Source organism: Heterodontus francisci, chromosome 3 (assembly GCF_036365525.1).
Source record: "Heterodontus francisci isolate sHetFra1 chromosome 3, sHetFra1.hap1, whole genome shotgun sequence".
In the NCBI taxonomy this organism is placed as follows: Eukaryota; Metazoa; Chordata; class Chondrichthyes; order Heterodontiformes; family Heterodontidae; genus Heterodontus; species Heterodontus francisci.
Window position 1 is genome coordinate 94,735,066 of NC_090373.1, and position 20,499 is coordinate 94,755,564.

The 20,499-nt window shown below is 43.3% G+C and overlaps 1 protein-coding gene across 5 annotated transcripts in view; it reads left to right on the forward strand.

The window, feature by feature from the left end:
- Positions 1-20,499, forward strand: part of fam228a (family with sequence similarity 228 member A) — a 58,756-nt gene that overhangs the window by 23,352 nt on the left and 14,905 nt on the right. For all 5 annotated transcript variants that reach the window (XM_068024701.1, XM_068024729.1, XM_068024709.1 and 2 more), the window contains 2 exons: positions 6,405-6,492; positions 9,033-9,177. In XM_068024701.1, coding sequence (XP_067880802.1) covers positions 6,405-6,492; positions 9,033-9,177 — 233 coding nt within the window. The remainder of the gene's footprint in view (positions 1-6,404; positions 6,493-9,032; positions 9,178-20,499) is intronic.

Below are 20,499 nucleotides of genomic sequence, written 5' to 3' on the forward strand. Positions count from 1 at the left end.
GCAGTTACACAAATGATGGACTTGAGATTATATTCTTGAACTTTCATAGCATCTGATATGTAGAAAAAATTGATGTCCACAATTTATATATTCCAATTAGTTGCAAATTATATTTAATTGTCAAAGACTAAGAAATGTCATTCCTAAGTGATATAACCCTTGTGGAAATTAAACATTGTATTGTGTTTTGGGAACTTTAAGAAAGACAGCAGCTATGTTATCATGAGTTGTTGTGCTCTAACATAGCCTAATGGATTTCACAAATATGCAGTTACCACTGGCATTAGTTTGGGGTTTCAAACAAACCAGTGTTGGGTAATTATTAGCTGTGCACTTTTCCCTATTGATATAAATATTGAGGGTTCCTTTGGTTTTTATAGAATCATAGAATGGTTACAGCAGAGAAGGAGGCCATTCAGCCTGTCATGCCAACTCTCTGCAAGAGCAACTCAGCTAGTCCCACTACCCTGGCTTTTCCCCGTAGCCCTGCAAATTTTTCTATTCAGATAATTATCAAATTCTCCTTTGAAAGCCACAATTGAATCTGCCTCCACTGCACTAAGGGGAGGCGGTGGCGTACTGGTATTGTCACTGGACTAGTAACCCAGAGACCCAGGCATTGCTCTGGGGACATGGGTTCGAATCCCACCACAACAGAAGGTGGAATTTGAATTCAATTAATAAAATCTGGAATTTAAAGCTAGTCTAATGATGGCCATGTAACCATTGTCGATTGTTGTAAAATCCCATCTGGTTCACTAATGTCCTTTAGGGAAGGAAATCTGCTGTCCTTACCTGGTCTGGCCTACATGTAACTCCAGATCCACAGCAATGTGGTTGACTCTTACATGCCCTCGAAATGGCCTAGCAAGCCACTCAGTTCAAGGGCAATTAGGGATGGACAATAAATGCTGGCCTGGCCTGCGACGCCCACATCCCATGAGAGAATTTTTTAAAAACTCTCACGCAGTCCATTCTGGATCCTTCCCACTCGATGTTGTTATGATCCCGTTAGGGACCATTAACTTTTAAAAAGAGCAAGTCAAAATTCCCAATTTGCACTGAGAATTACACCACAAGATTTCAAGTTTTGAACAAAAAGCTTTACTGTACAAGAGTTAAAGTAAAATACTACTAACTTAACACTACAACTTGGAAACACATACCTTAAACTTAAAATCTTAACAGAACATGACGATGTATATTTTAAACTCTAAATCTCAACAGCTGTTTGACTGTTACTTCCACCTCAAGAGTTCCCCAATATGTTACAGGATCTTGGTGGTTTGTTCGCTTCTCTTGGGACCAATCCAAAGTGTACCAAAGTTCTTAGGAATTCACTTTGATTCCTTAATCTCTCAGTTGTCTTCAAAGGTATGAGATCACCTCCTGAATCTGGAGTTCCCAGCTTGAGCATGGCCTGCCTCAAAACAGAAACACCCCTGGTTCCCGATGGCATCCTTGTTCCGGAGTGCAACTGACTTCCAAAGCCAACAACTTTCTCAGTAGCCGACAACTTTCTCAGTGACCAACAGCCTTCTGAAGCCAACAGATTCCAAAAGCCAACCACTTGTCTGTCAACAAGCACACAGATCAGGACACGAACAGTCTCCCTCTGCGTCTTCTATCTCCATAGCTACTTGGTACATATGGGATGTTCCAGATAGCAATTTAAATTAATTATTTCCTATTCCAAATCTTCTTTGTTCTGGGAAATCATATGAATAATTCAAACACCTGATTGAGGCAGCTGCAGACACAACGTCTCCATCAAGAAGTTCATTGTTTAGGGTCTTCACACTTCCGAATATGACCTTACTAAATAAACCTGGGCCACCCTAGGTTTGTTTGCCAGCTTTTCAAACCAGGTGTTTTCATTTGGCTTACATTTTTTAAAAAAACAATTCCCAAATTAAAAGTTACCTCTAGAAAATTAATACAAACCAGGTGATCATAACACTCTTTCAAAAAAATGTTTTTCCTCATGTCGCCATTGCTTCTTTTGACATTCACTTTAAATCGATGTCCTTGAGTTCTCGACCTTTCCAACAATTATAACAGTTTCTCCCTGTCTACTCTGTGTCCAGAGCCCACATGATTTTGAACACCTTTATGAAATCTCCTTTCAACCTTCTCTAAGGAGAACAGACCTAGCTTCTCCAATCTATCCAAGTAACTGGTTCCAGGGATGAGGGACTTCATTGCCATAAATCTTTTCTGCACCCTCTCTAATGCTTTCACATCCTTCCTAAATTTGACACAATATGCCAGTTGAAGTTGAACCAATGTTTTACAAAGATTCACCCTTGCTTTCGTACTCTGTGCCTCTATTTATAAAGCCCAGGATCCCATATACCTTATTAACCACTTTCTCAACCTGCCCTGCCACCTTCAATGATTTGTGCACACATACCCTGAGGTTCCAGTGCTCCTTTAGAGTTGTATCCTTTATTTAAATTGCCTCTCTTTATTCTTCCTACCAAAATGTACCTCTTCACACTAAATTTCTGACTTCATCTTACTCTCAATCTCTTTCGTCAGCCAGGGAGTTCTAGCATTGTTTGTCCCACCTTTCCCTAGAGCATGGTCGCTCGACCCAAACCTGACTGGACATCGACGACATGTGTCTGGTTCAGGTCGGGTCGCTCTTCCGGGTCCGGCATTCTGGCTCGGGTCGGGCCAGGTTGGACACACGCTGTCACCACCTCCGGTATATGGCTCCAATGTTAATGTACTTTTTGGACTTGAAAGGTTGTTTAGTTACAGAATTTTTAAGCATATGCAGATAAGCAAGAAAGTGAAAAATGGAAGCTAGGTTAACTGATGGTCGAGTCGGGCGTGGGAAAAAATGAAAGGACTGGGGCCGGGTTTCATTTGCGCACCTGAGCCAGCCTTAACCTTTACCTGGTGGTTTCGTGGTGAGGTCATAGAGTCTATGGCACAGAAGGAGGTCATTCAGCCTATTGAGTCCATGCCGGCTCTCTGTGGAGCAATCCAGTCAGTCCTGTTCCCTCAAGTCCCCATTCAATATCATTTTGAAATCATTGATTCTTTCTGCCGCCACCACCCTTGTCGGCAGTGTGTTCCAGGTCATTACTACTTGCTTTGTAAAAAAAAAAAGTTCTTTCTCATATTCCCTTGCATCTCTTGCCCAAAACCTTAAATCTGTGTCCCCTAGTCCTTACACCATCACATGGGAATGCACTTTGACTGTACCTGAACCATGTCCTCGTTAAAGCCAGACCATTGTTCCATTACAGTTTTGCTTGCCAATCTTTGACTTGTTTAGGGACTCATTGTGTATTGCCATATTTTGTTGAAACATAACTACAGATTCATAACTTTGCTAACTGATTTGCTACCTTCACAGGAATAATACTCTTACGACCAGAAAGTTGCATTAGATTGTTTTCTGTAAAAATGTGATGTGCTGCTGCAGACTTTTGTTCTTTATGCATGTACTTGTACTTGTAGTTTTTAATATATTCTTGGGATATGGTTGATGTTGGCAAGGTCATGTTTACTGCCAATCCTTAGTTGCCTTAAGAAGGTGGTGATAGATCTTTTCCTTGAACTGCTGTAGTTCTTGTAGTGAGAGTGTTCCCACTATGGTGTTGGGAAGGGAATTCCAGGATTCTGGCGCAGCGATGATTAAGGAATATGATATATGTCAAGTCAGAATAGTGTATGACTTGGAGGTGATGCTGTTCCTATACATTAATGCTCTTTGTTCTTATTCTTGGTGGTAGAGATCATAGCGGACAGAGGTGCAGATGAAGTAACTTTTGAGTTGCTGAGGTGTATCCTGTAGATTATACATCATGTAGCCACAGTGTGCCAGTGATGATGGGGTTGAAATGGTGTCCAGTAGCAGGGTCACCAATCAAACAAATTGCTCTGTCCTGGATGATTTTGACCTTCTGGGGTGTTGCAGCTGCACCCATCCAGACGAATGGTGAATATTCCAACATGTGCATCTGCAAATTTTGAAATTGTGCCCTGTACTGATATGGCTGGTCCAGCTAAGCATTTGGTCATTGATTGTTTCCACTCCCTCCCAAAACCAAGAATGTTGATAGCAGAGCAACTGTCATGATGTTGCCATTGAAGATCAAGGGGGGGGACTGGGCTTTCTCTTGCTCAAGATGGTCATTATGTGGCACTTATTTGGCACGGATGTTACCTGCCATTTGTCAGCCCAAGTGATGTCCTGGGTCTGTGATGACTGATCTCCGACAACCACAACCACCTTCGTTTGCATTATGTGTGTTTCCAGCTATTGATTCCCATTGCTTTCAATTTAGCTAGATTAGAATCATAAAATGATAAAATTTTACAGTACATGACAAGACCAGGCAGCTCATTGCACTTTGGCCAGCTCTCCAAAAGAGTTTGTTCCCTTCTTCAACCCTTTCCATAGATCCTTTTACATTTTTCTTCAAATATTTATCCATTTCAGTGACTTTCTTAAATTCATGCCCTCTAATTACCTACTCACTGACCATTGGACATAGTTTTTCCTCTTTACTTTAGGGTAGTGTCCTAGGCCCAACCATCTTCAGCTGCTTAAATGACCTTCCTTCATTCATAAGGTCAGAAGTGGGGATGTTCGCTGATGATTGCACAATGATCAGCACCATTTGCGACTCCTCAGATACTGAAGCAGTCCATAGTAGAAATGCAGCAAGACCTGGACAATATCCAGGCTTGGGCTGATATGTGGCAAGTAACATTCGCGCCACACAAGTGTCAGGCAATGACTATCTCCAACAAGAGAGAATCTAACCATCTTCCCTAGACGTTCAATAGCATTTCGATCGCTGAATCCCCCACTATCAACATCTTGGGGGGTCACCATTTACCAGAAACTGAACTGGAGTAGCCATATAAATACTGTGGCTACAAGAGCAGGTCAGAGGCTAGGAATCCTGCAGTGAATAACTCACCTCCTGAGTCCCCAAAGTCTGTTCACCATCGATAAGGCACAAGTCAGGAGTGTGATGGAATACTGTCTACTTGCCTGGATGGGTGCAGCTCCAACAACACTCAAGAAGCTCAACACCATCCAGGACAAAGCAGCCTGCTTGATCAGCACCCCATCCACAAACATTCACTTCCTCCACCACCAATGCACAGTGGCAGCAGTGTGTACCATCTACAAGATGCACTGCAGCAACGCACCAAGGCTACTCAGGCAGCACCTTCCAAACCCGCAACCTCTACCACCTAGAAGGACAAGGGCAGCAGATGTGTGGGAACACCACCTGCAAGTTCCCCTCCAAGCCGCACATCATCCTGACTTGGAACTATATCACCGTTCTTTCACCGTTGCTGGGTCAAAATCCTGGAACTCCCTTCCTAATAGCACTGTGGGTGTACCTACCCCACAAGGACTGCAGCGGTTCAAGAAGGCAGCTCACCACCACCTTCTCATGGGCAATTAGGGATGGGCAATAAATGCTGGCCTGACCAGCAACGCCCACATCCCATGAAACGAATAAAAGAAAAAAGACCCTGCATAATTTTGAACACCTCCCTAGTCTTTCCTCATAACTAAAGCCGTTTATCCCTGGCATTAATTAATTTCTTCTGCACTCTTTAAAAGATTCCATAAAATTTTTTTGGTAATTTTTAGATAACCCCAATACAGTAAACTAAATCCAAGGACTATCCAGATAATCCCAACAAAGTCTGGGAAAAAAAATCAAATGCTGTTGGATTCTCATTGCTGATGCAAATGGAAGTCCTTCCTAATATGAAGAAAAATGGAAATAATGGGCAACTTGATAGAGAAAGGAATCAATCAAAATAATTTTTTAACTATTTAGAAGTTTTTGCACTTATAAAAGTGATTAGACACGAGCTGACCTCCTGCAGCAATGCACACCAGGGAGTCGAGACCATATGCAGTGGCTGAGACAGATAGCTTGGATGCTTTGAAAAGGAAACTAAACTAGTACATGAAAGAAAAAGGAATAGAAATATATCCTGAAAGGCTGAGATGAGGTAAGAATGGACGGAGACTTGTTTGGGGTATAAACATTAGCACAGACTAGTTGGCCCAAATGGCTTGTTTCTATGCTGTGTATTCTATGTAATTCTATGTAAGTAACCCACCATCCTACTCTCTTTCAATTAATGAACTTTTCCCTGTTGTTATCTCTTGCAGTTTTCTGTGGTGCACTTGGAATTGATGTTGTTCTGTAAGACGTTTAAATAAGGATATTGAAGGTGTTTCCAATGTAATTACTGAAGCTTTATGGAATAATCTGCTATGAGAAAATTGTCCATTAGTTATTGAAATAATCTTTTGTTCCTATGTATTCTGAAGTACCAAAGTTTGTTGAGTGTAATTTCCTCAATTAATTTTGATGGTATTTCTATAAGATTTATTCTTTCTGCAGACAAGGACTTCAACTCTCAATGATCCTCTGCTGTTGCAGAGTAGAAGCAAGAATGAGGAAGACAATGCTATACTTCAATGTCAAAAAGGTTTGTGGAATTCATTTGAAGATTGGATTTTAGTACATGGGAATAGTTTTGCAGGTGGAAAAATTAGACCATTTAGTTGGGGTGTAGGAACAAGCTTCACCTTTTACACTGTTTGGATAGTATGCTTCAACTTTCATTAGATACAATTCAAGAAATATTTAATGTTTTAACGTTGATTCCTTATTTTCATTCATACCAAAATGGACTTTATAATACAAAATACCTGATTTTTATAATTTGCTGATTTGAATAATTTCCTGCTAATAGCAAAGCGAATAGCTTTTTTTGTATTCACATAATACCTTTATTGGCAAGATAAGTTTGGTCCAATTAAGCCTCCTTTAGCTAATAAATCAATGCGTCTTAAAGGGTCAATATAGTGAAGCTAGCCTATCAAAATAGAAATTTTTTAAATCAGAGAAGAGTTGTAACACTGATGAATGGTGGAACCACCTATCCTGTAAGTATTACAGGAAAGGGAAAAACAGGTGGTGTCACACTGTTCTATTTCCTGTGAGATTTTGGATTTGAATCTAAGTTCTGCAACTTTGGCCTCTTGTGCATCCCCAACTCCTTTGCCCCATTCTTGACAGCCCTAAGCTCTGAAATTCCCTCTCTAAACTTCACTACCTGCCCACCTCTCTGCTTCTTTAGGAATCTCCTTGAAAACCCACCTCTTTGATCAAGCTTTTAATCACCTGTCCTATTATCCCCTCCTATGGCTCTGCATTCATTTTTGTTTTATTATGCTTCTGTGAAGAGTCTTGGAACATTTTTCTAGGTTAAAGGTGCTATATAAATCTAAGTTATTTGTGGAGAGTTGTGGGTTGAAAATACCATTTGCTGTCTGTATATTTTGATCTATTTCATTCCTTTCACACACGGAAAGAATGGGTTGGGACCTAGCACAAATGGCCAACAAATTGTTACTAAATTGCAATTGGGAGCCTGTAAGGGTAGCCGGTTTGGAAATTGGAAAGTATTTTGCATTGGCTAAGTATGGAGTAGTCTTCTGAGATTAAGTTTAATTGTTGGAGAGATGTGATCCTGCAATATCACTCCTAGAGAGTTTTATTTGGATTAGGTACTGGAAATGAAAATAATGCTTCACCAGAAGCACTAATCTTTCAAACACGTTTTTTTGAAAAGAAAAGTAATTCAGAAAGATACGGAAAAAGGGGAAGGGCCAGATAAAAACCTGATCTAAGTTATTTCAGCTCTTCTATCTTTGACTAACTCTGGGGCTTATGCTAAAAATAAAATTTAAAAAAAAGCTCACTCTGATCTCAGTTATGTGAATGTTGAAGTTTTGAAAGGAAAGATTAATCTCTCAGAAGACCATTTGACTGTTGTCAGAAATAATGTGGTCTGTCTATGAAAAAAGAAACTTACTTGACAGTCACCCTTTAAAAGAAAGGCCATTACAGGTTATTAGAAGTTGTTGGGGTGGGAGGGAGGTGGTGAAGGAACACAAGTGCCAGGTGGTTACCACCTTGAACAAGAGAAAGTCACACTATGTCTCCTGGCATTCAGGCACTACTATTACCAAGTTCCCCACCATCAACATGTTTGGAATCACCACTGACCAGAAGCTTAACTAACCCTCCCCCACCCCACTCCCATCAACACAAGAAAGGACAGAGGCTGGGAATTCTTATGACTGGTTATTCTCTGTTATAAAATACCACTCATCTGGGTGTGTGCAGCTGCAACAATGCTCTAGAGGTTCGAAACCATCCAGGACAGAACAATTGGCTTGGTCAGCACCCTACTACTAGACTCTGTGTCTACCCTTCCAACACCAGTGCAATGCAGTAGCAGTATGTACTAGCTACAGGATGCTCTGTAGCAATTTGCTAAGGTTGCTTCAACAGCACCTACCTCCCCTGAGATTTCTACCACTGATAAGGATATGCAGCAATGTCATGGGAATATCATCATCACGTAGTTCTCTACATCACACACCATCATAACTTGGACACACAGTGTTGTTCCTTCACTGCCGTTGGGTCAGTATCCTGGGATTTCCTTCCACAAAGCTATGGGTGGGGGAGGAGGTGGGGAGAGGAAGCAACATAAGGACTGCGATAATTCAAGGAAAAAGTCTACCATCAGACACCTCAGGGCAACTAAAGATGGGCAATAAATGTGCTTTACTATCGGCACTGATAGCCCAAGAGCATATTTTTCAAAAAGGCAGGAAGCTGGATCATATAAAGGAAGAAATCACAGTCAAAACCAAAGTTGGTTAGTAACGAGCAAACTACAGAGAAATGAAAGGGGAATTAACCTGGACAAATTGGAGGAAAGGCTAATTGATAAAACAGTTGAGCAACAGTGTGAAACATTTAAGTGCGAGATTAATACAGGATATTCTAGGAACATCTTAGGGGCAGCATCTGCAATTGTGGACGAACAGTCAGATAGGGCTGAAAATAAAAGTTTGTTTGCATTATATATCCAACAATCAATGGAACATTTTCTTCAGTGTAATGATTTTAAGTACTGAACTTTTATCTCTATCCCTAACCCTAACCCAGGTAAACTTTACTCTATGAAAGAAACTGAAGAATTTCACAAGTCACAACTACCTCTGGTTCCATTGGGTCGCCAAAATATTGACAGCATTTCATGGCTCCGTGTACCACTAGGCTATATTGAGAGTGAAGTCCGACAAAGAAGCAGGTAGCAAATATTTACTGCATTTTTTCATTTCCACTCTCTGTTCTAATATTCTTCTGTGGTACAGTAATTCAAGTCTTTGGACCATCCATAACTTCTGAAGCCAAACTTGAATTTGTACATGCAAAGATTAAGCAATTACAATTAATTACATAAGCAGTTTGAAATTTCAGTAGTATGGTGAAATGCAAAATAAATCTCGTTTCACTGAGGGAAGGCATTTCAAACATTTACCTTTTAATCATCTTTTAAGGACAATGACAAAGAAAAATAATGCACTAATTCAATTACTGATTTAGTAAATGTTGGTCTAAAATATTCTTCTAAAAATTCACATCTGATGTGTGGCAGATAAATTGGATAACCTTAACTTTTATATGTATGTTTCAAGTTTCCAGGCATCAAAAAAATACTTTTCTGCAATGCCACATATTGTTCTGGCAGGGGCTTTATAACTAAAGACATGTACTTTGGCACTTGAAGTAACAATACAAACTGATGTAAGAGTAATGCAGAAACCAGTAAGCACATTGTTACAGCTGATGGATTTAGTGGCTAATTGTAGAATGTAAATTGTCAATATGTAAAAAAGTAAAATGTTTGACAAACTGTCAATTGTCACCCGAAAAGCAGATTCCCTTTATAATGTCGCTGGGATGTGTGCAAATCAGCTGTCACATGTGCCTACATGATGGTGACTATACTTCAAGTAGTTAATTCGTGCTGAGGTGCTTCTGGATATCCTGAATTGTGAAAGGAGCTGTATGTATGCAAGCATGTTCTTTAAACCATGCGCATCAAGCAGGTGCTAGGTTTGATTGCCAATCTGTCCTGAGTTAGGAGTGTTATATTTGACCCCTGTGCCCATGGGCTAGGGAAAAGAAAAGCCAATCACATTTCATGATCCCCTGATGCCTCCTGGAAAGTATGTAAGTGGGGATGTCAAGTGCAAATACTGTTGAACTCGTTTGTGATGTACCTTGTTGACAACTCACTGTTCAGGTTTACATATGAGGGATGACCAATTGGCCAACATTCTAGAAGGTGACCGACACCTATGAAATTGCACCCAGGAAAAGTCAGACACCATTAAGAAAGGAAGGAGAGAATTTGGGGTGGGTTAGGATTGTGTTACGACCGACCGCTCAAGTCAAAGCCCCAATCAAAATATACGATTCTGATTGTGGTGGGAGAAACGCATTGTTGATTCAATCCCGTCCCTCCACAGATCGCCTAACATATCATTTTAAACTTTACAAATTAAAGAAAGACACAGCCAAATTGTACCATTTATTAACCCCCAAATGAGGCTAACCAAACCAGCTGTCTTTAGATCAACAAATTAACTGTTTAATTCGAAAAACTAAATTCTTAAACACTAAGATATAAACAACATTTGAAATAGAAAAAATTAGTGTCCTTGCAGATTTACACTCCTGCCGAATGTGGGACAGTCCAAGGTTGCTTGAAGTCCTCACAACCGTCCGATGGGGGGAGAAAAAGGTTCTTCAACAGTAGGATAGTCAGTGGTCTAATTCAGCAGTTGAAGTGATGCTTTCCTTCTCCAGCGATGAATTTCAACAATTACAGTTCAGTAGTTAAAGGAATTGGTTATTTTCTTTTAAGCAATTAATCTGGCTTGACATAAGAAATCTGAGAGTATAATAAATAGGGTTTAAATAAACAGAGAGAGCACTCATTTCCTTCAGTATATGCTGGTCCAGCTGTCTTTCTGTTTCTGTTAACTGTCTCAAAAGCCAGTTTCAAATGTCAAACGGCAACAATGTATCTCTCGATCCTCAGATGATGAGTGACTGTATCCCAGGCAACCAGAATGCACTCTTTGAATCACAATCTCTGGCTGTATCCCAGGGCAACGAGAATGCATTCTTTGATTCAGCCTCTGTAGCTTGTTGCCTTAAAGCAGTACAGCTCCTTTTCCTGCCTTAAAGGCACACCGCATTCTTCCTGGGGGAAAAAAAAACTACAGGCTCACAACAGATTGAAAGATTATATAGTTTTTAAATGCATGAAAATGCAGTAATCAATTTCTGGCATGAAATATTTACATTACCTATTGTCAGCTCCCAAGTCCATGCCCATTTTTCCAGCAACTGCATGTTTGAACCTCACCAATTAGGTTTCTGCCCTGCCAAAGCACTAAGATGGCCCTAATCAAAGTCTCAAATTGCATCATATGTGATTTGTGTCTGTGATGCATTATCCCTCCTAATCTTTCTCAAGCCTTTGACATGGCGGACTTCACCATCCTCCTCTATTGTCCAGCTGAGTGGGACTACCCTCGCCTGGTTCTATTCTTATCGATCCAGTCATTAGCAGAGAATCTCCTACAATGGCTTCTCTTCGCGATCCCACACCATTACCTTCTGGGGTCCAAAGATCTATCCTTGGCACCGTCCTATTTCTCATCTACAGGGCACGGTGTCATAGTGGCTATATTACTGGACTATTAATTCTGGACTAATGATCCAGAAACATGAGTTCAAATTCCTCTGCAGAAACTGGGGAATTTTAATTCAATTAATTAAATAAATTTTGAATAAAAAGCTAGTATCAGTAATGGTGACCATGAAACTACCAGATTGAGTAAAAGCCCATCTGGTTCACTAATGTTTTTTAGTGAAGGAAAATCTGCTGTCCTTACCTGGTCTGTTCTATACATGACTGTAGACCCACAGCAATGTGATTGCCTCTTAACTGCCTTTTGAAATTGCCTAGCAAGCCACTCAGTTGTATCAAATGTCTAATAAAAACAAAATTGTACAGACCGTGGACACAACAAAGTCACACCCACTCTGCAAAGTCCTCCTAACCAACATTTTTTTTTATTTAGAGATACAGCACTGAAACAAGCCCTTCGGCCCACCGAGTCTGTGCCGACCATCAACCACCCATTTATACTAATCCTACATTAATCCTATTACCTTCTCACATCCCCACAATTCCCCTACCACCTACCTATACTACGGGCAATTTATAATGGCCAATTTACCTATCAACCTGCAAGTCTTTGGCTGTGGGAGGAAACCGGAGCAGCGGGCGAAAACCCACGCGGTCACAGGGAGAACTTGCAAACTCCGCACAGGCAGTACCCAGAACTGAACCTGGGTCGCTGGAGCTATGAGGCTGCGGTGCTAACCACTGTGCCGCCCTGGGGACTTGTGCCAAAATTGGGAGAGCTGACTCGCAGATTAGTAAAGCAACAGCTTGACATAATCAAACTTACAGAATCATACCTTTCAGCCAATGTCTCTGAGTTCTCCATCACTATTGCTGGTTACGTCCTGTTCCACAGGCAGGACAGACCCGCCAGGGGTGACAGCACAGTGATATAGATTCAGGAGGGAATGCCCCTGGGAGTCCTCAACATTGACTGTGGACTCTATGCAGTTTCGTGGCATCAGATCGACTATGGCAAGAAAACCTCCTGTTGATTATCACTTACTGTCCTCCCTTAGCTGATGAATCAGTACTCCTCCATGTTGAACACGACTTGTATAAGACACTAGATCGGCCTCAGCTGGAGTATTGCGTCCAATTCTAGGCGCCGCACTTGAAGAAAGACCAGATTGGAGAAGTTAGGACTGTTTTCCTTGGAGAAGAGAAGGCTGAGGGGTGATTTGATAGAGGTATTCAAAATCATGACAGGTCATGATCAGTGGTAGCGGTGATAATGCGAGCCAGGGGGCAGCCGGGAAGGTAAGTTTCACTATAAAGTACTTACCTCGTGATTCGGCGGACGCGCACACGGGGACTGCTGGGTAAGTGAACTTATATATTCGGGCAGTGGCTAAACCCGAACCACTGCACGTGTAGTGTCTCCCACCCATCCTCCTCCTCTAACCAAGAAAAAAAAAGGACTCTTGTGTGGAGGGTTTGGTAAGGTAAGGTTTTCCTTTATTTTTTTTTATTCTCTGTTGTCAATTTAGAGCAGAGGGGATGGAAGCTAGGGCAGTTGCATGCTCCTCTTGCAGGATGTGGGAGGTAAGGGTCACCACTTGTGTCCCTGCTGACTTCACCTGTGAGAAGTGCACCCAACTCCAGCTCCTCACAGACCGCGTTATGGAACTGGAGCTGGAGCTGGATGAACTTCGGATCATGCGGGAGGCAGAGGGGGTGATAGAGAGCAGTTATAGGGAAGTACTGACACCTAAGTCACAGGATAAAGGTAGCTGGGTGACCGTCAGGGGAGGGAAAGGGAATAGGCGCACAGTGCAGGGATCCCCTGTGGCCGTTCCCCTCAATAATAAGTATACCGTTTTGGATACGGTTGGGGATGGGGGGGGTCCTACCAGGGGAAAGCCACAGCGGCCAGGTCTCTGGCACTGAGCCTGGCTCTGTGGCTCAGAAGGGAAGGGGGGAGAATAGGAGAGTGATAGTGATAGGAGATTCAATGGTTAGAGGAACAGACAGGAGATTCTGTGGTCGCGAACGAGACTCCCGGATGGTATGTTACCTCCCGGGTGCCAGGGTCAGGGATGTCTCGGATCGAGTCTACAGGATTCTTAAGGGGGAGGGGGAGCAGCCAGAAGTCGTGGTACACATTGGTACCAATGACATAGCTAGGAAAAGGGATGAGGACCTGAAAAGCGAATATAGGGAGTTAGGTTGGAAGCTAAAAGGCTGGACGAGCAGAGTAGTAAGCTCAAGATTGATACCGGTGCCACGTGCTAGTGAGGCTAGAAACAGAGACCGTGTGCAGCTGAACACGTGGCTACAGAGCTGGTGTAGGAGGGAGGGCTTCAGTTATGTGGATCATTGGGATACCTTCTGGGGAAGGTGGGACCTGTACAAGAAGGACGGGTTGCATCTGAACTGGAGGGGCACCAATATCCTGGGCGGGAGGCTTGCTAGAGCTCTTCAGGAGGGTTTAAACTAGTTTGGCAGGGGGATGGGAACCGGATCTACGGAACGGTGGATGGGGTAGCTGTTGAACAGGCAGATACCGAGTGCAGAGAGTCTGTGAGGAAGGTTAGACAGTTGACAGGGCAAAGTTGCAGCCAGTATGATGGGTTGAAGTGTGTCTATTTTAACGCAAGAAGTGTCAGGAATAAGGGTGATGAACTTAGAGCATGGATCAGTACTTGGAGCTACGATGTTGTGGCCATTACGGAGACTTGGATATCACAGGGGCAGGAATGGATGTTGGATGTTCCGGGGTTTAGATGTTTCAAAAGGAATAGGGAGGGAGGTAAAAGAGGTGGGGGAGTGGCATTGCTAATCAGGGATAGTATCACAGCTGCAGAAAGGGAGGTCGTCGAGGAGGGTTTGTCTTCTGAGTCATTATGGGTGGAAGTTAGAAACAGGAAAGGAGCAGTCACTTTATTGGGAGTTTTCTATAGACCCCCCCCAGTAGCAACAGAGACACGGAGGAACAGATTGGGAGGCAGATTTTGGAAAGGTGCAGAAGTAGCAGGGTTGTTGTCATGGGTGACTTCAACTTCCCTAATATTGATTGGAACCTCCTTAGTGCAAATAGTTTGGATGGAGCAGTTTTTGTCAGGTGTGTCCAAGAAGGTTTCCTGACTCAATATGTAGATAGGCCGACTAGAGGGGAGACTATGTTGGACTTGGTGCTTGGCAACGAACCAGGCCAGGTGGCAGATCTCTCGGTGGGAGAACATTTCGGTGATAGTGATCACAACTCCCTGACCTTTACTATAGTCATGGAGAGGGACAGGAGCAGACGGGATGGGGAAATATTTAATTGGGGGAGGGGGAATTACAATGCTATTAGGCAGGAACTGGGGGGCATAAATTGGGAACAGATGTTCTCTCGGAAATGCACGACAGAAATGTGGAGGTTGTTTAGGGAGCACTTGCTGCGACTGCTGGATAGGTTTGTCCCGATGAGGCAAGGAAGGGATGGTAGGGTGAAGGAACCTTGGATGACAAGAGATGTGGAACAGCTAGTCAAGAGGAAGAAGGAAGCTTACTTAAGGTTAAGGAAGCAAGGATCAGACAGGGCTCTAGAGGGTTACAAGGTAGCCAGGAAGGAACTGAAGAATGGACTTAGGAGAGCTAGAAGGGGACATGAAAAAGTCTTGGCTGGTAGGATTAAGGAAAATCCCAAGGCGTTCTACACTTATGTGAGGAGCAAGAGGATGGCCAGAGTGAGGGTAGGGCCGATCAGGGATAGTGGAGGGAACTTGTGCCTGGAGTCGGAGGAGGTAGGGGAGGTCCTAAATGAATACTTTGCTTCAATATTCACTAGTGAGAGGGACCTGGTCGTTTGTGAGGACAGCGTGAAACAGGCTGATATGCTCGAACAGGTTGATGTTAAGAGGGAGGATGTGCTGGAAATTCTGAAAGACATGAGGACAGATAAGTCCCCGGGGCCAGACGGGATATACCCAAGGATATTAAGGGAAGCGATTGCCGCGCCTTTGGCGATGATCTTTGCGTTCTCACTGTCCACTGGAGTAGTACCAGATGATTGGAGGGTGGCAAATAGTGGAGGGAACTTGTGCCTGGAGTCGGAGGAGGTAGGGGAGGTCCTAAATGAATACTTTGCTTCAGTATTCACTAGTGAGAGGGACCTGGTCGTTTGTGAGGACAGCGTGAAACAGGCTGATATGCTCGAACAGGTTGATGTTAAGAGGGAGGATGTGCTGGAAATTTTGAAAGACATGAGGACAGATAAGTCCCCGGGGCCAGACGGGATATACCCAAGGATATTAAGGGAAGCGATTGCCGCGCCTTTGGCGATGATCTTTGCGTTCTCACTGTCCACTGGAGTAGTACCAGATGATTGGAGGGTGCCAAATAGTGGAGGGAACTTGTGCCTGGAGTCGGAGGAGGTAGGGGAGGTCCTAAATGAATACTTTGCTTCAGTATTCACTAGTGAGAGGGACCTGTTCGTTTGTGAGGACAGCGTGAAACAGGCTGATATGCTTGAACAGGTTGAGGTTAAGAGGGAGGATGTGCTGGAAATTTTGAATGATATGAGGACAGATAAGTCCCCGGGGCCAGACGAGATATACCCAAGGATATTACGGGAAGCGAGGGAAGAGATTGTTGCGCCTTTGGCGATGATCTTTGTGTCTTCACTGTCCACTGGAGTAGTGCCGGATGATTGGAGGGTGGCAAATGTTGTTCCCTTGTTCAAGAAAGGGAATAGGGATAACCCTGGGAATTATAGACCAGTCAGTCTTAAGTCGGTAGTGGGCAAATTATTGGAGAGGATTCTGAGAGACAGGATTTATGATTATTTGGAAAAGCACAGTTTGATTAGAGACAGTCGGCATGGCTTTGTGAGGGGCAGGTCATGCCTCACAAGCCTTATTGAATTCTTTGAAGATGTGAGAAACACGTTGATGAAGGAAGAGCAGTGGATGTGGTGTATATGTATTTTAGCAAGGCGTTTGATAAGGTTCCCCATGGTAGGCTCATTCAGAAAGTAAGGAGGCATGGGATACAGGGAAAGTTGGCTATCTGGATACAGAATTGGCTGGCCCATAGAAGAAAGAGGGTGGTAGTAGATGGAAAGTATTCAGCCTGGAGCTCGGTGACCAGTGGTGTTCCTCAGGGATCTGTTCTGGGACCTCTGCTCTTTGTGATTTTTATAAATGACTTGGATGAGGAAGTGGAAGGCTGGGTTAGCAAGTTTGCCGATGACACGAAGGTTGCTGGAGTTGTGGATAGTGTGGAAGGCTGTTGTCGGTTGCAACGGGACATTGACAGGATGCAGAGCTGGGCTGAGAAGTGGCAGATGGAGTTCAACCTGGAAAAGTGTGAAGTGATTCATTTTGGAAGGTCGAATTTGAATGCGGAATACAGGCTTAAAGACAGGATTCTTGGTAGTGTGGAGGAACAGAGGGATCTTGGGGTCCATGTCCATAGATCGCTCAAAGTTGCCACCCAAGTTGATAGGGTTGTTAAGAAGGCGTATGGTGAGTTGGCTTTCATTAACAGGGGGATTGAGTTTAAGAGCCGCGAGGTTATGCTGCAGCTCTATAAAGCCCTGGTTAGAATATTGGAATATTGTGTTCAGTTCTGGTCGCCTCATTATAGGAAGGATGTGGAAGCTTTAGAGAGGGTGCAGAGGAGATTTACCAGGATGCTGCCTGGACTGGAGGGCATGTCTTTCGAAGAAAGATTGAGGGAGCTGGGGCTTTTCTCATTGGAGCGAAGAAGGATGAGAGGTGACTTGATAGAGGGGTACAAGATGATGAGAGGCATAGATAGAGTGGATAGCCAGAGACTTTTTCCCAGGGTGGAAAGGGCTATCACCAGGGGGCATAATTTTAAGGTGATTGGAGGAAGGTTTAGGGGAGATGTCAGAGGTAGATTCTTTACACAGAGAGTTGTGGGTGCGTGGAATGCACTGCCAGCGGTGATAGTAGAAGCAGATACATTAGGGACATTTAAGCGACTCTTGGATAGGTACATGGATGATAGTAGAATGAAGGGTATGTAGGTAGTTTGATCTTAGAGTAGGTTAAAGGTTCAGCACAACATCGTGGGCCGAAGGGCCTGTACTGTGCTGTACTGTTCTATGTTCTATGTCTGGACAGAGTAGATAGAGAGAAACTGTTCCCACTCATGAAAGGATCAAGAACAAGAGGGCACAGATTTAAAGTATTTGGCAGGAGAAGCAAAAGTGACATGAGGAAAAACATTTTCATGCAACGAATGGTTAAGGTCTGGAATGCGCTGCCTGAGAACGTGGTGGAGGCAGGTTCAATTGAAGCATTCAAAAGGGAATTAGACAGTTATATGAAAAGGAAGAATGTGCAGGGTTATGGGGAGAAGGTAATGGAATGGAACTAAGGGAGTTGCTCTTTCAGAGAGCTGGTGCAGACACGATAGCCCGAATGGCCTCCTTCTGCACTCGAATGTTTCTGTGAAAGAAGCATTCAGGGATCAAGGGCACAGAAGCTACTTTGGAGGGGGACTTCAATGTTCATCACCATGAGTGGCTTAGTAGCAATGTTATTAATTGAACTGGTTGAGTCCTGAAGTCCAGATTAGACCTGCGCCAGGTGGTGAGAGAACTAACACAAGGGGAAACCTACTTGACCTTATCCTCACCAATCTACCTGTCGCAGATACATCTATATTGGTAGGTGTACCACTGCACAGTTCTTGTGGAGACAGTCTTGTTTGCACACTGAGGACACCCTCCATGGTGTTTCGTGGCCTGCCATCATGCTAAATGAGATCGATTCAGAACAGATTTAGCAGTTCAGATGGCATTCATGAGGCGCTGCTGGCCATCAGCAACAGCAGAATTATATTTTATTGTGACTCTGCAACCTCATGGCCCAGCATTATCATCAGGCCAGGTGGGTCAACACTGGTTCGATGAGGAGTGTGAAATAGCATGCCAGGAGCAGCAGCAGGATTACCTGAAAATCAGATGCCAACTTGAAGCGACTACACAGGACTACATGCATGCTAAACAGCAGAAACAGCATGTTATAGACCAGGGTTGTCCAATATACGGCACGAGGGCCAGGATCCAGCTCGCCAAAGGTTTCCATCCGGTCTGCGAATGTAAACTACTCGGCTGTTCCTCCTCCTTGGCACCTGGTTTTTGTCTTCAGCCATTTCTTTCAGCTTCAGGGGTGAGAAATTTCTTCTGGTCCGCCAAAGATTTCTATGATTGACAATTGGCTGCCCTTGCTGTTTTCGGTGAGTGAACCTCTGCTGGGAAATGTAGTTCCCCTGCTCCCTGGTCCCCCTTTCTCTCAGAAAGCATGGCAATTGGCTGTGGCCCGGCGATGTCAGGGTGAGGGAGGGGAGCCAGAGATAGAGGGAGATGAGCCAGAGTGTTGATTAGGGGGAAGGGGGTGGGGGGGGGGGGGGGAGAAGAGACAGAGCTAGAGACAGACAGACAGACACAGACGAGGAGAGGCAGAGATACATACACAGTGACTGAGAGAGACACAGTTAAGACTGAGGTAGGGGCAGTGCACTGTTTTTTCTAGTTCCACTTCTCCACAGATCACAACATATATTTTAAAGGTTTACCCAATTACCGATAGTCAATCATATACTCTACTCTTTATCCCAGAATGAAATACACCAACCAGGTTTCTTTAATAAACAACAAAATTATCTGTTCATTATAAAACAAGTCTTATCCGGTAACGAAGCAAAGCATTAACATACAGATTGAAATATGAAGGTTCTCTTTTTAAATGTCCTCACACACACACACACACACACACACACTGGTCAAAGAAAAATAAAGAAATTTTCTCTGCAGAGCTCTTTTACTAAAAAAGACAATAAAATACTTTGGGCAAATACTTGTTAATTCTTGAAGAAAACGATGAGATATGTCGTGTCCCAAAATGGCATAAATCTGGTGTCTGAGAACACGTAGACGGGTCACTGGGATCTTTTCTGTAGTAGTTCTTTTCAGGTGGCGTCGAGGATTAATTCGGCAGGTTTTTCCAGCTTCTCAGGAGAAATGTGGCTCTCACACACACTGAACTCTCAGGGCTTTTCAGAGAAGTGAAGAAAGAGATGAGCTGGATGTTTCTGTCTTGGTAGGCTGCCCGCCAACTAACTCAAAACAGTCCACAACACAACCAGAAAGTCAAAACAATATCCCAAAAGCAACCTTCCTGATATAATAAGTCACTCCTCTTGTAAACATGTTTCCCAAGTCACCAAGGTTTGTGTTATTTATTAAGCTTAAGTCATGTGACTTCCAGTAAAGTTTGTTTTCAAACAAGACCTCCAAAACTGCTGCCCATATCCTAACTTCGACCTGTTCACCCATCACCCCTATGTTTGCTGACCTGCCTTGCCTCCTGATACCTGAATACTTTCATTTTAAAATTCTGATCTTTGTGTTTAGATCCCTTTGTGGCCTTGTTTCTCCCCCCCCCCCCCCCCCCCCACACTATCTGTCACCTCCTCCAGTCTTATATCCCTACAAGAATTTAGTGTTCCTCCAATTCTGGCTTCCTTTGCTTCACTATTGGTGGCTGTGCCTTCAGCTGCCTAGGCCCTATGCTCTGGAATTCCCTCCCTATACGTTTCCTTTTCCCTTTAAGACACTCAAAATAGAACATCATATGGCCTTTCAAAAGCCATTTTACAAAATATCACGTAATAGACTTGTTAACAAAAATTCAAGACCATGGGATTAAAGAAACAGTGGCAGCATGGATACAAAATTGGTTAAGGGACAGAAAGTAGTATGAACGATTGTTTTTCAGACTGGAGGGAGGAATACAGTGGTGTTCACCAGGGCTCAGTATTAGGACCACTGCGAATCTATATATTAATGGGGCATATTTTCAATGTTTGCAGATGACACAAAACTTGTAAATGTAGTAAACCGTC